Raw genomic sequence first — 16,304 nt, 5'->3', positions numbered from 1 at the left:
GCATATATAACGAGAAGCCACTAAGTACAAGCTTCACATAGCGCAGTAGTGCAGTGTTGGTGCATTTATCTCCCTAGGGACCCTTTTTGTGGCCTTCAGTTCAAGGGGAGACTGTCATTGTAGGATGGCACATAAGAACTGTTATAGTTGTTCAATGGAAAGGGGCAAGGCAAATCCAATTTAACATTAGTCAGCAGTTGATCAATTGCTCTTCCACTGAATACAGAAGAATATATACCGTGCTGATACATTTTTTCTACTTCGCAAAAACAAGATGGAGAACAAGAAATCTGTATTCTTTTGTGTGCTTTTTTTCCCCCTCACTCTGGTCTGTCAGCCATTCATAATATCCATGTCAATTTAGCATTGATCAATAATAGTATTCTTGGCTGGGCGCAATGGCTCATGCCTATAATCCCAGCACTTTGGGAGGCCAAGGCCGGTGGATCACTTGAGACCACGAGTTCAAGACCAGGCTGGCCAGCATGGTGAAACCCCGTCTGTACTAAAAATACAAAAAAAATTAGCCAGGTGTGGTGGCACGCACCTTTAGTCCCAGTTACTCAGGACTCCGAGGCACAAGAATCGCTTGAACCCAGGAGGCGGAGGTTACAGTGAGCTGAGATTGCATCACTGTACTCCAGCCTGGGTGACAGAGCGAGACTCTGTCTCAAAATAATAATAATATGATAATAATAATGGTAGTACTAGTAATTAGTGATTTTTCTTTAGAGTTTTATTTTCATAGTTTTATGTTGAGGTTGATTTTTTTTCAATAAAACGTATGTACTTTAAATTTCTTTTCCAAGTTATAAAGGATTACATCTATAGAAAATTTGGGGCCAGGTGCAGTGGCTCACACCTGTAATCCCAGCACTTTGGGAGCCTGAGGTGAGTGGATCACCTGAGGTCAGGAGTTCGAGACCATCCTGGCCAACATGGTGAAACCCCATCTCTACTAAAAATACAAAAATTAGCTGGGCGTGGTTATGCACTCCTGTAATCCCAGCTACTCAGGAGCCTGAGGCAGGAGAATCACTTGAACCTGGGAAGCAGACGTTGCAGTGAGCCGAGGAAGCAACAAGAGCGAAACTCTGTCTGTAAATAAATAAATAAATAAATAAATAAATAAATAAATATCGGAAAACACGGGAGTATAAAAAGAAGCCAAAAACCACCCACAATCTCAATACTTCTTTTTTGTTGTTTTTGTATGTGTTTGTATATTAAATAAGTGTACTTTCCCCCACTAAATTGCTGAGCTACCCAGCGCCCTGTTTTTACTTTGCTGAGAGCTCTGTTAGTGAGGGGTCTTTGCAGTTTTGCTTTAATATGCAGTGTCTTGAGGGGTTTTTTTGTGTCCCTAAGAGAATACAGTTTTGTAGTGGGAGGGAGAAGGAATACGGAGTGCTGATTTGGGCAGGAAGAAGTGGACACAAATCCCATGCTAGTCAGCAGCACTTACTTTTATTCAATTAGGTCTGTTCTCCCAAAGCGATGTTGGCCTGAGGACAGGTCTGATGAAAGAAGCAATTCATATCATTCCTAAATAACTCATCTTAAGTCCCAGGTCTTGTGAGAATCATTTTTGCATTTTACTTCATTTTTGAAAGTTAAGTTTCTGTTGTTTTATAAAACCATAACTCTTTAAAAAATTTTTATTTTGTGCATTTGCTTTTAGGAATTTCACGTTTCTGAAGATTTTAATAAAATGAACTTTATCAAGACCTACCCAGGTAATTATAATACATATTATCTTGCGTACACATACATGTAGACATACACAAAACTAGAACATCATCTCTTATGATGAAAATTAGATTTTCACATTAACTTGTTAGTTTTGTTACCCCCACAATGTGAGAGACTGTTGTCTTTTAGTGATATTTCAGCTTTTTCTTGCTCATTAGCATTTAAAATTTTGTATATCAGGTACATTATCAGATTTAATTAACCATTCTTTTATTATTGGATATGTGTACTGCTTCCATTTTTTTGATAACACACACTACTCTTCATACATGTATGTGTGTGTATATAACTGAGTGTGTGTACAGTTTTTTGATATGTGTATACGTGTGTGTGTGTGTGTGTGTATTCTTGAATAAGTGTATACACATATGTGGGGGGTATTCTTGACTGTTATTCTGACTGTAATCCTATAATTCATTTGTTTCGTTTTGTTTCGTTTAAATAGAGACGAGGTCTCAGTATGTTGCCCAGGCTGGTCTGGAACTCCTGAGCTTAAGTGACCCTCCCACCTCAGTCCCTCCCATTCTCAGCACCTTTGGGTGCTCAGAATTTAGCACCCAAAGTGCTAGAATTCAGGTGTGAGCCACCACACCTGGCCAAATCTGTAATTCTGATTATTTAAGACAAATCCCGAAGTGCTCAGTGAGGAATTATTTTTTTTTTTTAAAGACAAATTCCTACAAAGTGGAATAACCAGGTCAGACATTAAAAAGTTTTTTAAATGCCCTAGGTTTACTTTGCAAACTGCTTCACAGCAATAGTGCAAGTTTTTACAGTCCTGCGAATGGCGACTGAGAATACGTGTTCATGACGTCTTCACAACATTGCTGCCTTATAATTTCTTTTTCCTGTTTAATAGTCAAGAAAGTTCGCAATTTGAAAATGATTTAAGCTTTATTTAATGTTGACCACTTGTCATATTTTCTGAATATCTGTTTATGATTTTGTGCGTATTCCCAGGGAGGTGTAGTGTTTTCTAACTGATTTATAAGCACTTTTCACTACAAAGCTATCAATACTTTGTGGCATCTGTGACATATACCTTTTTTTCAGTTTTTACTTTATTTAGTAAATTTCAGTATTTTAAAACTTAACAAAAGCAAGATCCCAATGACAACTTCAGACTGAAGTTGCAAAACTAAAGCATTTTGGTTAAGTTGTGGATTCCCATCAGACCAATTAGCTGATTCCCAGAAACTTCACCAGAAGATGTAACATGTAGCCTCATTTTATTCACTCTATACTTCTAAAATTTTGTATTTAATGCTTGTGGATAAAGGTAAGAATTAGAGTGTAGATGTTTTACATACGTGTTCATCTTGATGCAATGTGGTCTAATGATAGGATACTTTATTAAGAAGGCCAAATTGCTTTTTCCTATGTATTGTTTCACCTGTTCCAAATTTAAAATAGGAGGAAAGCATCCAGGTGCAGTGGCTCACCCCTGTAATCCCAGCACTTTGGGAGGCCGAGGCAGGTGCCTCACTTGAGGTCAGGAGTTTGAGGCCAGCCTGGCCAACGAGGTGAAACCCCGTCTCTACTAAAAATAACAAAAATTAGCCGGGCGTGATAGCACATGCCTGTAGTCCCAGCTACTCAGGAGACTGAGGCAGGAGAACTGCTTGAACCCAGGAGGTGGAGGTTGCAGGGAACCGAGATCGCACCACTGCACTCCAGCCTGGGCAACAGAGGGAGATTCCGCCTCAAAAATAAATAAATAAAATAGGAGAACAGTGATGCAACAATGCCCGTACATTTGCCCTTGGAGTATGTTGGTCAGGGAAACTGTTTTGTGACATGAATAACACTTTCCAATCTTGCATTGAGTAATGTACTACTAGCATCATGGTGTTATTGTAACTCCAGAAACAACTTTGAATTCTCAGCTATCATGCACGGGTTTATCTTTAAAATAATCAAGAATCTGTAAGTTCCTTTACGAGGTATATACCTACAAGTTTGGAGATCTTTAAATGCCTGATTTGGAGACCCTTAAATGCCTGGTCAATGTTTTTGTCAAAAGGCAAATTCCTTAATAAATTATTTCACCTGGCCAGTTATAGTAGCTCCCACCTGTAATCTTAGCACTTTGAGAAGCCAAGGAGTTTGAGACCAGCCTGGGCAACATAGACCGTACCTCTGTAAAAAATTAGCCAGCCATGGTGGCACGCACTGTAGTCCCAGCTACTTGGGAGGCTGAGGCGGGAGGGTCATTTGAGCCCAGGAGTTAGAAATTACAGTGAGCCATCATCAGACCACTGCACTCCAGCCTGGGCAACAAAATGAGACCCTGCCCCCCGCCTTTAAAAAAAAAAAAAAAAAAAAAAAAGAGTGTGTGTGTGTGTTTGTATTTTTCATCTGTCATTAAGGATGAAATTATTTCATACTCACATCTCATGTTATTTTTATCTATATTTTGGCTGTCAAAGTTCTTTTTTTTTTTTTTTTTAAGAAAGAGGCTCACTCTGTTGCCCACACTGGAGTGCAGTGGTGCGATCTCAGCTCACTGCAACCTCCGCCTCCAGGGTTCAGCCGATTCTCCTGCCTCAACCTCCCTAGTAGCTGGGATTATAGGTGCGAGCCACCATGGCCAGCTAATTTTTTGTATTTTTAGTAGAGACGGGGTTTCACCATGTTGGCCAGGTTGGTCTTGAACTCCTGGCCTCAAGTTATCCACCCGCCTTGGCCTCCCAAAATGCTGGAATTACAGGCATGAGCCACCATGCCCCGCCAGTTGTCATAGTTCTTTTTGGGCTATAAGACAGCATAGGTTTCTTTTGCAGTGGTTCTTGGACCTTTATATTTCATTGACTAATAACATTTTAGAAAACTTTTGGAGGACTAATATAGGGATTGCTGTATTTTTTATTTTGCCAAGTGAGAGTTTAAAAACTAAAAATGAAGCAAAATAAGCATGACTATATCTCACCATACTTTCACAAAAGAAAAGGACATCTAAAAAATACAAAACAGCAGAAAGGATGTAATCTTAGAAATAGGATAGTTCTTCCCAGGAAAAAATAGTTGACTATTCACTACAGCATCTTTACCACAAACTAGTTTAAACCCTATGACTATTTGGCCCGAGTTTAACAACTACAGGTTTAGTGGAAAAGGTGTTTTGAGTCAGACAGACCAAATTAATCTATCACTTATTAGACTTTGGGCATATATTGATATTGATATTTAATTTATATTTATAAATATTTAATAAATACTTAATATTTGCTTCTCGGTTTTCTTATCTGAAAATCAGTATAATAATACACACCCTGTAAGTATTTATGCAAATTAAATATTAAAGCAGAAAAAGCATTAGGTTCCACATCAGACGCTGAGACAGATCTTACAAGACATGGTCTACTCAAATTTAATATTTTTTTCAGTTTTTAATTTTTATTTATTAATTAGAGACAGAGTCTCACTATCTTATCCAGGCTGGAGTGCAGTGGTGCAAACATAGCTCGATGTAACCTCCAACTCCTGGGCTCAAGAGATCTCCCACATCAGCCTGCTGAGTAGCTAGGACTACAGGCAAGTGCCACCATGCCCAGCTGGTTTTAAAAATGTTTTTTGTAGAGATGGGGTCTTGCTTTGTTGCCCAGGTTGGTCTCCAACTCCTGGCCTCAAACAGTCCTCCTGCCTCGGCCTCCCAAAGCACTGGGATTATAGGTGTTGAGCCACTGTGCCCAGCTGAATTTAAGATTAATAGCTATCATAGCATCCTTTAAGTTTCAGAATCCTTCATGAGTATGTAATTGTTCAATGTAACCTTTCAGCGGTGGATGAATCTGACTTTCACGTAGACTTTCCCCCTCAGTTCTTCCTAAGCAGTCTGTACAGCTGAGAGCAAGGTCAGCAGTCTCTCTGTCTGGCCTTTGACTTCATTCATCAGATTGGACGCTTATTAAACATCTACTGCATGCAAAGTTCTGTACCAGATGAAGTAGAAGGCAGGTAACACTGCCCCGGTGTGGCTTATAATCAACCTGGAAATATTTCCAGAGTTAGGTAACAGACAGAAAACCTTCCTCATTCTCAGCTGTTATTTTGGAACAGAGAACTTCACAAAAGCTTTGTCTTTATGAATAATAAAATGTTACACACTGATAAAAAGTATTCCAGAAACAAAACACATAACACCGCTTTTTAATTTTAGAAAACTGCCATTGCTCTTATTTAGAATGCCAGTGTTTTCGGAAGGTTCAAAGCACTGAAGTTACAGACGATTAAAAAAACATTGCCCTGTTACAACTGCTGCTTTCCACATGGTCCTCGTTCATAAAGGTTTTTAGAGCAAAGTAAAAATGTTCTCTTGAGCATAGCAAAAAAAGAATTATAATATATATATTTTTTATATATATTATATATATATTTTTTGTATATATAACATATATGTATATATTCTAAGCTAGTATTTGATTTCTCTTTGGGCATTACTCTTTAATGATTCCTAGCTTCTGGTGGCACGACTGTGGGGAGCAGAGGGCAGAGCCTTGGAGAGAGCCTGTGCTAGTGAGTTGTTGAGCTGGGGCGGGTTGTCTGAAATATATTCACAGAGGATAGGCATTTCCAGTACACTCTTGTATGCAGCTGTGTCCCGGCTGAGCAGATTGAGAGATTGAGCCTCAGTTCTTCCCCATAGAGTGCTGTTTCTGGAGATGACATCTCTTCACCTTTCTGGTCCTGCAGCTCATCAGAACCGGGTGTCTGCGATCATCTTCAGCTTGGCCACAGAGTGGGTCATCAGTACTGGCTACGACAAGTGTGTGAGCTGGATGTGCACGCGAAGCGGGAACATGCTCGGGAGGCACTTCTTCACGTCCTGGGCTTCGTGTCTGCAGTATCCTTCAGAGCCACGGACCTCTCCTTCCCCTGGCCTCTGCTTCTCGGTGTTTGGTTCTGAATCTCATCCCAAACTGCTAATTGAGATCTAAAGACTGAATGAAACCTATTTAAGTTTGGGCAAAAGTAATTGTGGTTTTTTTTTTTTTTTTTTTTTTTTTGGCCATTCAAAGTAATTGCAAAAATTGCAATTACTTTTGCACCAACCTAATACATATTTCACCGAAAATCCAAGAACTTCCATATTTGCTTTTCTTGCTGTAAATTGGGTTTCTTAAAAATAATAATAATGAAATGAATTGTTCTCTGCTGGGAGGTGCTATAGGTTTTTAATACATAATTGTGGAAAACCCAGGCCCATTAATGCAAACCCTTCCTCTCACGTCTTTGCATTTCTAATGGAAAGACTTTTTATTGTGTGAAGAAAGGAAAACAGGAACTTGTCTGCTAGTAATTGGTGATTTGCAGACTCTGTAAGTGTACATACTGAATATTAAGGGTTTATAGCCTTGAGGTTTGTTCCTAAATGGGCTACAAGGAGTTTTACACAAAACTTTTGCTTAATGCTTTTTTGTGTGTGGAGAGGACCCATAATCCTTATAAAACTCTCAAAGATGGCTCAGGATCCCCCAAGGTGCTGAAAATCAGTGCCTAAAAAATTCCTGCTACTACATGGAATTTGCTTCCTGTAGAGCTCACCCTTCCCTAAGGATCTCCCTGCGTGCTGTGTATCTTAGTGATGGCAAGATCAAGGTTATCAACAACAGGCAGACACCCCGTGGTAGTTTCTCTCTCAGAGTTAAATGTCTGGCATAGTAAAATTCCATCCATTGAAAGCCTTTCTTTACAATGTTTGCTACAAATGAATGCACAGCGTGAGATATTTAAAATAGTACCATATACTTTAGGATCAAACAAGCAAAAAATACTCAGATACAGTGTGTGCTACATAAGCATTTTTGTTATGTGCTAGGCCTCTGATAATGGATTTGTGGAAAATGACACAGAGTCACAGTCATGCCCTAGTTTACCGTGCTCCTTTTTGACTGTGTTTTGGAAGAGTGACAGTTATCCTGTTGTAAATAGCTTTCGTATTATAAATACTAGTTAATATGTTGTGTATAAATTTCTGGTTTTCCAGAAATATCTATGGCCACAAATTGAGAAAGTAATGAGTTGTGACCAATAGTTAATATATTTTCTAAATTTAAATGTACTACCGCCCCAAACAACTGCGTTTTGGATTATTAAACTATCCACAGTAATTTAAAGTGAATCATCCTCTTCATTTATAGCTAAATTCTCTAGGCCAAAAGAAACATGGATTCATGTCTTGTATTTACTGTCAGATTTGCGTTATTTTCAGAGATATTTCATAAATAACCATTATGTTTCAGAGCTTTCTTGCTGTTTTCAGTAGTTAGCATTCTTTTCTTTTCTTTCTTTCTTTTTTTTTTTTTTTGAGACAGTCTTGCTCTGTCACCCAGGCCGGAGTGGTGCAGTAGTATCATCTCAGCTCACTGCAACCTCTGCCTTCTGGGTTCAAGCTGTTCTCTTGCCCCAGCCTCCCAAGTAACTGGGATTACAAGTGTGTGCCACCACACCCAACTAATGTTTCGTATTTTTAGTAGAGACGGGGTTTCACCATGTTGGCCGGGCTGGTCTTGAACTCCTGACCTCAAGTGATCTGCCCACCTCAGCCTCCCAAAGTGCTGGGATTACAGGCATGAGCCACTGCACCCAGCCCAGTAGTTATGAGTTTCACTCTTTGACACTTTATTGTACTTGATTATGTCTACTTGTTTTTGTGTGTGTCTGCCCTACCAGCTCTTTTTTTATTGCCAGTTCCTGGGATCTTGCTTGATATAGTAACAGGCACTCAATGAGTTCTTGTTGAATGAATGAATATAAACTTTCTCAGTAATAACAGCTGTTTTAATGTTTACCTTCAGTATTTACATATTGCATGATTTTCAGTTGGGTATTTCCTTTTTTGTTGTAGTTTTAGGTATATGCTTATTCTCTTTAAAATGCATGTTTTCTAACTTTAGAAACTAACTTTGACTAATGCTGGTGTCTCTCTTATGAGAGGATTTTCGGGTGATTTCTGTTCTACATCCTTGACTGCTTCTCCTCAGATATGACTTTGACACTCAGTATGCTTTCGTTGGTGATTGTTCTGGGCAGATCACCCTGCTGAAGCTTGAACAGAACACGTGTTCAGTCATCACAACCCTCAAAGGACATGAAGGTAGGCTATAATATCACCCAAGAGTGTTTTTTGCCTAACTTGGGCATTCAAATTCAGTTCTCCACTACGTGGATTCGTGAATGCTCTGTTCCTCGTGATCTGTCAGATTTCATTTTGATTGGCCAGATATGGGATTCAGAGTGAAAACTAAGCGAAGGTGGGGTGATGGGTTCATTTCATATTGTCGAAATCCCTTCTAAATTGCTGTGTGGATACTACTTTCTATGTTGCTTACCTTTTTAAATTAAGTTATGGCTGGCACGTTGGTTCACACCTATAATCCCAGCACTTTTGGAGGCCGAATTAGGTGGACCACTTGAGGCCAGGAGTTCAAGAGCAGCCTGGCCAACACAGCAAAACTCCCTCTCTACTAAGAATACAAAAATTAACCAGGCATCGTGGTGCATACCTGTAATCCCACCCCTAGCTACTTGGAATGCTAAGGCAGGAGAATCACTTGAACCCAGGGGGCGGAGGTTGCAGTGAACCGAGATTACGGCACTACACTCCTGCCTGGGTGACAGAGTGAGACTCTGTCTCAAAAAAATAGAAATAAAAATAAAATAACTTATTGTATTGAGAAGACCTTTAAAATTACTTCTAACTGGTAAAACCTTTGGAAGAGTGGTTACTATTACTTTAAAAAAATTTATCAGTTTCTAAGCCCCTGAGCAAGACCTGATAAATACAATTAGAAGAAATGTGTGGGCTGGTTCAGCCTCTGCTTGGGAAACATACCCTGCGTAGGGACTGAGGGGAAAGAATTATTGGGTGGAATTTCATTTCTGTAGTGCAGTGGGTTAGTGAAGCTCTGTGGAGGGGTTTTTAAAGTCCGTTAATTGTATGTGACTCGCCACATATGCACATGTAATAAAGAGGTTTCATTAGATGCTGTATTGGGCCATTCTTGCATTGCAATAAAGAAATATCTAAGAATGGGTAATTTATAAAGAGAATAGGTTTAATTGGTTCGTGGATCTGCAGGCTGTACAGGAAGCATGGCACCGGCATGCTTCTGGTGAGGGCCTCAGGAAGCTTATAGTCATAGCACAAGGTGAGGTATGAACAGGCACATCACACAACCAAAGCAGGAGTGGGGGTGTGGGGGTGCCACACACTTTTAAACAACCGTATCAAGGGAGCTCATTTACTGTCTCAAGGAGAGCACCAAGGGGATGGCACTAAACCATTCGTGAGAAATCCACCCCCGTGAGCCAACTACCACGCCCCACCTGCAACACTGGGGATTAATTTAACATGAAATTTAGAGGCCGGGCCCGGTGGCTCACACCTGTAATCCCGGCAACTTGGGAGGCTGAGGTGGGCAGATCACTTGAGGTCAGGAGTTCGAGACCAGCCTGGCAACATGATGAAACCCTGTCTCTACTAAAAATACAAAAAACATTAGCTGGGCGTGTTGGCGGGCGCCTGTAGTCCCAGGTACTCAGGGAGGTTGAGGCAGGAGAATCTCTTGAACCCGGAAGGTGGAGGTTGCAGTGAGCCAAGATCATGCCACTGCACTCCAACCTGGGTGACAGAGGGAGACTCCGTCTCAAAAACAAAAAGATAAAATTAAAAAAAAATATATATATATCAACGAAATTTAGAGGGGACACATGTCTAAACTGTGTCAGATGCTAAGCCGTAATAGATTGAAGTTTCATACCGATCACAAGATCAAATTCTGGTATGTGTCACAAAATACAAGCTTTGAGGCCCTCTGGTTTATGGAGAACGGGGGAGTTGCTGAAAGAATTAATGATGAACTTATTTATGACCATAGTTAGCGTTTTAGTTGTAACAAGTTATAATAAATGTACACTATGCTTTCTATGTAATCTATTTAGGTGAAATAGAGTATATCAAATCAAGGACCCTGTAGGGGAAAAGAAGAAAAGAGAACAGCAAGTTAAAATGGATTTGGGCAGGAAAGCAGAGGCCCGTGAAGAAACCACTTTCCGTTTATGACTAATTCTCTCATGACCCCCAGGCCTGCCAGTTTTTTCAGGGTTGCTAAAGGCAGAATGGGTCTGGTAACTACTTAGTAGTTTTCATGTTGAAAGACCGTATTTATCTGCTTTTAGGCCTCTAACTGAAATGGATGGCACATAGATTACACAGGGTCAAAAGTCATGTGAAACTAACCCCTGAAGCCTTTGCAGAATATTTCTTTGTTTCTACTTTTGTTCTGTTTTTGGAAAGGATATGTGAGAAAGTAGTTTCTGTTTGCTTTTGAATATGGCATCATTAATTTTCTGTATACCTACCAAAATTATTATTAGCTTGTGTGGCTGGTTCAGTTTTACTAAGTTGATTAATAATGTTTTTTCTAGACAAACAGCAGTCGATGAACAGGGAAAGGATCTACTGAAAGATCCACCTGTATGTAGAAAGAAAGATTTCCTCAAGGGTTTCCAATTTGATAAGTTAGCCAATATAAAGTATGAAATGGGAAGTTCAGATTTTTCACTTAAATTACTTGGCAGAATTGTGTAGTATACAACAGACTTTTTTCTGTGGTACTTAATTTTCTTAAACATAGACATCTTGGGGTAAAACACCTGAAAGGTTTCAGAGACCCGGAATAATCTAGATTTTTTATCTTGTGTAGGTTGGACACAGTAAACTTTACTGGTTTTTCTCACTAAATATTACTAGCATTTTTTTTTCCAGTAACTTTTTCTGAACATTTCATATGTAAACTACTTTATAATTTTTGGACAGAACAAGGAAGAGCTTGTTTAAAAATCTTTGTATTACAAGCAGTTTTTTTTTTTTTTGAGACAGAGTCTGCCTAAGCTGGAGTGCAGTGGCGCTATCTTGGCTCACTGCAACTTCCACCTCCTGGGTTCAAGCAATTCTCCCTCCTTAGCCTCCCAAGTAGCGGGGATTACAGGAACCCGCCACCATGCCCAGCTAATTTTTGGTTTTTTGTTGTTTTTGTTTTTGTAGAAACAGGGTTTCACCATGTTGGCCAGGCCTAGTCTCGAACTCCTGGCCTCAAGTGATTCGCCCTCCTCGGCCTCCCAAAGTGCTGGGATTACAGGTGTGAGTCACCATGCCCGGCCCCAAGTAGTTTGATGCACAATTGAAAATTCTAATCTTACAACTGTGGGTAATGGTGCTGTGTCTCCTGTATGACTCATGATGGCATGGTTGAATGACCTGTTGTACACCATGAAGGTACCTTTTTGCTTAAAGACTCAACTGGTCCTAGTTTGGTCTTCAGCTGTCAAATGTGTGCCTCCTGATGTCGAGTTATATTTTACCTCTCCTCCCTCCCCTCTCCCCTGCCTCCCTCTCTCTCACAAATCCCTAGGTAGTGTCACCTGCCTCTGGTGGGACCCTATTCAGCGGTTACTCTTCTCAGGAGCATCTGACAACAGCATCATCATGTGGGACATCGGAGGAAGAAAAGGCCGGACGCTCTTACTTCAGGGCCATCAGTGCGTGACCACTTGTGGGGGTGGGGAAAGAATCCGAGTTAGTGGGGAGCTAGTGAAAGGCATTAGTAGTCTGATAACACTTTCTGCAAACCCCGCCTTCTAAGATGGCAATTATCACTGATAGCGCTCAGTTCACTTTTAACTGCTTTCTGTCAGCCCCAAGTGTCTGATGTTTAGTAGCAAAACAACAATAACAAAAAACGAGTACAGGGCTTTCTTCCTTCTTAGTCCAAAGAGCACTTGCCACTTTCTCTCTTAAGGAGTCACCCCGTTGAAATATCTGATTAAGGCAGGCATAGAACAGAGATGCAGGTGAGGACTTTGACCATGGAAGGTTGCATGTAACGTGATACTAAGCTGTTCTTGAGCTGGGAGCCTAACTCGTTTTTCGTTTTTGGTTTTTTTATTCTAAAGATATTGAATTGCGAAATAATGTCTAGTTTGACAATGGAATTCACCTGAGTAATACTGTTGTATATTTAGGATCTTGCCCTCTATCCCTGAAAGAAAAAGAAATACCTCTTCACCCCGCTTTCCTTTCTTTTCTTTTTGGCTAGACTGCAGCTGTTACTGTAATCACAGTCAAGCTGAAAATTAGCTGAGGAAACATATTGTACACTATAACAGGCCAAGAGCTTGTTTCCTTGGGCATCCTAAAGAGTAGTATGACAGGCATGCAGGAGGGACAGAGATCTTCACCCCATCTGTGTGTGTGTCTGTGCATACTAGCGATCTTTGTGGTGTTGGACTCCTTGTTCATATGAATTATGTTCAGTAAGGGACTTATACCTCCTTTGTCCTTTTTTGTTTCTGAACAGATAGATAAATCTTATGCATCTGAACGGGAAATCATGGTGATTGGTCCCGAAAACCATAGCCCTCATCAAATCTCTGGCCTACAATTCTTAATGAGTGATTTGAAAGTAGTCGTATATTTTATAGAAAGTATCATTCTGTATTATGAGTTATAAAATGCCAAGTAAAGTTTATACTAGAATTCGTTTTACCATGCTGGATAGTCAGTGGTAAAATACCACTTGCTGGTTTTAATGAGGAGAACGATTTGAGCCTAAATGAGATAGTTCCCGTGTTTTTCCACATGGAGACAAGTGACTATTGTGTGTGCTGTTTGCAGTGACAAGGTGCAGTCGCTGTGCTACCTTCAGCTCACCAGGCAGCTCGTCTCCTGTTCCTCGGACGGCGGAATTGCAGTGTGGAACATGGATGTTAGCAGAGAAGAGGTAAGAGACAAGGGCAAGTCCAGGCCGAACGGGAGAGACCGCCAAGAACCTGGCTTCTTGGCTTTTCACCCAGTGAGCTGTAAATGCTGCCAGTCCAGGTGCAGACAGTCCTAACTTCCCCTTCTGCTAATGGGTTATTTCTGACAAGGTCCTTTGTGTCATTGTGCACTGCTTCCTTCCTCTACTCATCTGAGAGTTTCTACCAGTGACATGCAGTATATACAATCAGCATTTAGGCTGGTTCTCAGCCTTGAGCAATACACTGAGAGAACACTTTGAGACAGATTTCTGGCATATCCAGGGATATGGACTCCAAAGAGGTCCTCCGAAGCACCATTGTGGTCCCATAGCATTCCTGTAGGAAACCCTGCGGTATGCATCAGTGACTGCTGTCAGGGACGTAGCTAAACACTTGACATGTTTCTAGGAAAATATGTTTCCATTGCTCTGCTCTTACTTCCCATTGAGTTCTAGTTCACTGAGGCCATGTCGACATAGTATTCTTTTCAGGTGGCCTAATTTCTAACTTGGTTGGGCCACTAACTAGTTGTGAGACCTTGCTTGGTTAAGTGCCTTAATTTCTCTAAGTATCTGTTCCCTTCTACATGAAGTGGAATTGTGGAATCAAATGACTTCTCAGTTGTCTTCCAGTTCTTTAGACAGACAGTCTAATTGTCTAAACAATATCTCTCTCTCTCTCTTTTTTTTTTTTTTTTTTTTTTTTTTCTGAGACAGGGTCTTGCTTTGTCACCCAGGCTGAAGTGCAGTGGCATGATCTTGGCTCTCTGCAGCCTCAACCTCCCAGGCTTAAGCGATCCTCCCACTTCAGCTTCCTGAGTAGCTGGGGCTACAGGCATACGCTACCATGCATAACTTGTTTTTCAGTTTTTTTTTTTTTTTTTTTTTTTTTTTTGGTGGTGACAGGGTCTTGCTGTGTCATCTAGGCTGGTCTCAAACTCCTGGGCTCAAGCGACCTTCCTGCCTCAGTCTCCCAAATTGCTGGGATTATAGGCATGAGCCACTGTGTATATCCTTTTTTTAAAATATTTTGAAGAATGCTGCAGTGAATACACTTGACCTTGTCATTGTGTGATTGATCATTTATTTCAGAAAAATTTCTGGAAATAGACCTTCTGAGTCCAAGCATATATACATTCTTAAGGCTTTTTATAGATGTTGTCAAATGATTTCCAATCAAGGTTTCCATTCTCGTCTCTGCCTGCACTGGCATTATCTTTCTTTTCTAAGTGGCATCTATAACTTATGTTGTTAGCAAAAAAAGTTGATTCCAGAGAAGATTTTAGACCATAAGGGACGTTAATGACTTACAGTTTAACTTTGAAAATATTTGTTGGGCACCTATAGGGTGTCCGTACAGTCGGGAAACATAAGTGAATTTATATAATAAATGGTTTATTGATATTGCATTGCAATACGTACTATGTTGTACGACATAACATGATCTGCTCAGGATCCTGTCCTTTATGGCAACATGTTGTTCAGTGTGCTGTGCACCATTATAACAGACATTTTGCGTTGATGCAGAATTCCCACCAATCCCTGCACATGTGTCTGCTTTGTGTTGTCTCTGATTCTTTGTGAGTCTGATTCTCACTGATTAAACCTTCATTTTTACCATATTCCAGTAGAAGTAATGAAGGGGGCTTTCGTCTATTTTTTTTAAATGGTGACATTAGTCATTTACAGACTTTATGGCTACCGTACACAAAGATACTTGCCACAAGAAATTTGTAATCTAGTGGAAGAAATAGACTACCCTATAAATAATAAAATGCAATCCATAATCCGGAGACGTACTGATTGTGAGACTTTCTTTGTAACTTTGTAAGACAAGTCAAATAGAGTAAATTTGGATTACAAATTTCTGGTTTATATCTCTTTTTGAATTTTCTAAAAAATATTTGGTAAGGCTTAGAATATTTTATTATGAAATGCAGATACATTGGCTCAATAGTATAGGATGTGGCTGGCACAGTGGCTCATGCTGTAATCCCAGCGCTTTGGGAGGCTGAGGCAGCTGGATCACCTGAGGGTCAGGAGTTTGAGACCAGCCTGGCCAACATGGTGAAACCCAGTCTCTACTAAAACATATAAAAATTAGCCAGGCATGGTGGTGGGTACCTATAATCCCAGCTACTTGGGAGGCTGAGGCAGGAGAATCACTTGAACCCAGGAGGCGGAGGTTGCAGTGAGCCAAGATCATACCACTGTGCTCCAGCCTGGGTGATGAGCAAAACTCTATATAAAAAGTGTGTGTGTGTGTGTGTGTGTGTGTGTGTGTGTGTGTGTGTGTGTGTGTGTGTATAAAATAGGATGTATAATACTGTATTTTCAAAGATTTATTTGGACTGTGTTTTATGTTTATCAGCTACTAGTTATATGCACCAAGAACAGCTAGTATACTGTTGTGTTTCCTGGCTCTTGGCCTATTGTTTTTCAGTCTTATTCTGAGAGAGCAGAAAACTCAGAGAGAGAGAGAGGCTGTATTCCCTGGATGATGAGGGGAGGAGACCATTGGTGCCCAGCACTGCTGGTGGCTTTCCTGAGGGTTTCACAACTTAGATTTTTAACCTGCTGTTTTTATCATTGGTAAATTCTTTTAGAAAAAGTATTTAGAAAGTAGAGGTGGGATTCCTGCCTTCGAAGTGCATCATTGTGGAGTGTATTTCTATATCTAGGGAAAGAAAAAATAGTCCCATCAATCAAGGCGTTTCCTGTGTGCACAATTCACTGCATCTGTAGGAGAGA

At 40.3% G+C, this 16,304-nt stretch overlaps 1 protein-coding gene across 1 annotated transcript in view; it reads left to right on the top strand.

Annotated features, from left to right (window-relative positions):
• The window catches only part of WDFY1 (WD repeat and FYVE domain containing 1), a 68,877-nt gene that overhangs the window by 37,567 nt on the left and 15,006 nt on the right, over positions 1 to 16,304 (top strand). Inside the window, exons 4-8 of the mRNA XM_038001459.2 lie at positions 1,682 to 1,736; positions 6,445 to 6,595; positions 8,736 to 8,848; positions 12,168 to 12,294; positions 13,430 to 13,535. Of these exons, the coding sequence (XP_037857387.1) occupies positions 1,682 to 1,736; positions 6,445 to 6,595; positions 8,736 to 8,848; positions 12,168 to 12,294; positions 13,430 to 13,535 (552 nt within the window). The remainder of the gene's footprint in view (positions 1 to 1,681; positions 1,737 to 6,444; positions 6,596 to 8,735; positions 8,849 to 12,167; positions 12,295 to 13,429; positions 13,536 to 16,304) is intronic.

Source organism: Chlorocebus sabaeus, chromosome 10 (genome assembly GCF_047675955.1).
Source record: "Chlorocebus sabaeus isolate Y175 chromosome 10, mChlSab1.0.hap1, whole genome shotgun sequence".
NCBI classification, from domain to species: Eukaryota; Metazoa; Chordata; class Mammalia; order Primates; family Cercopithecidae; genus Chlorocebus; species Chlorocebus sabaeus.
This window is presented reverse-complemented; position numbering and strand designations above follow the sequence as displayed.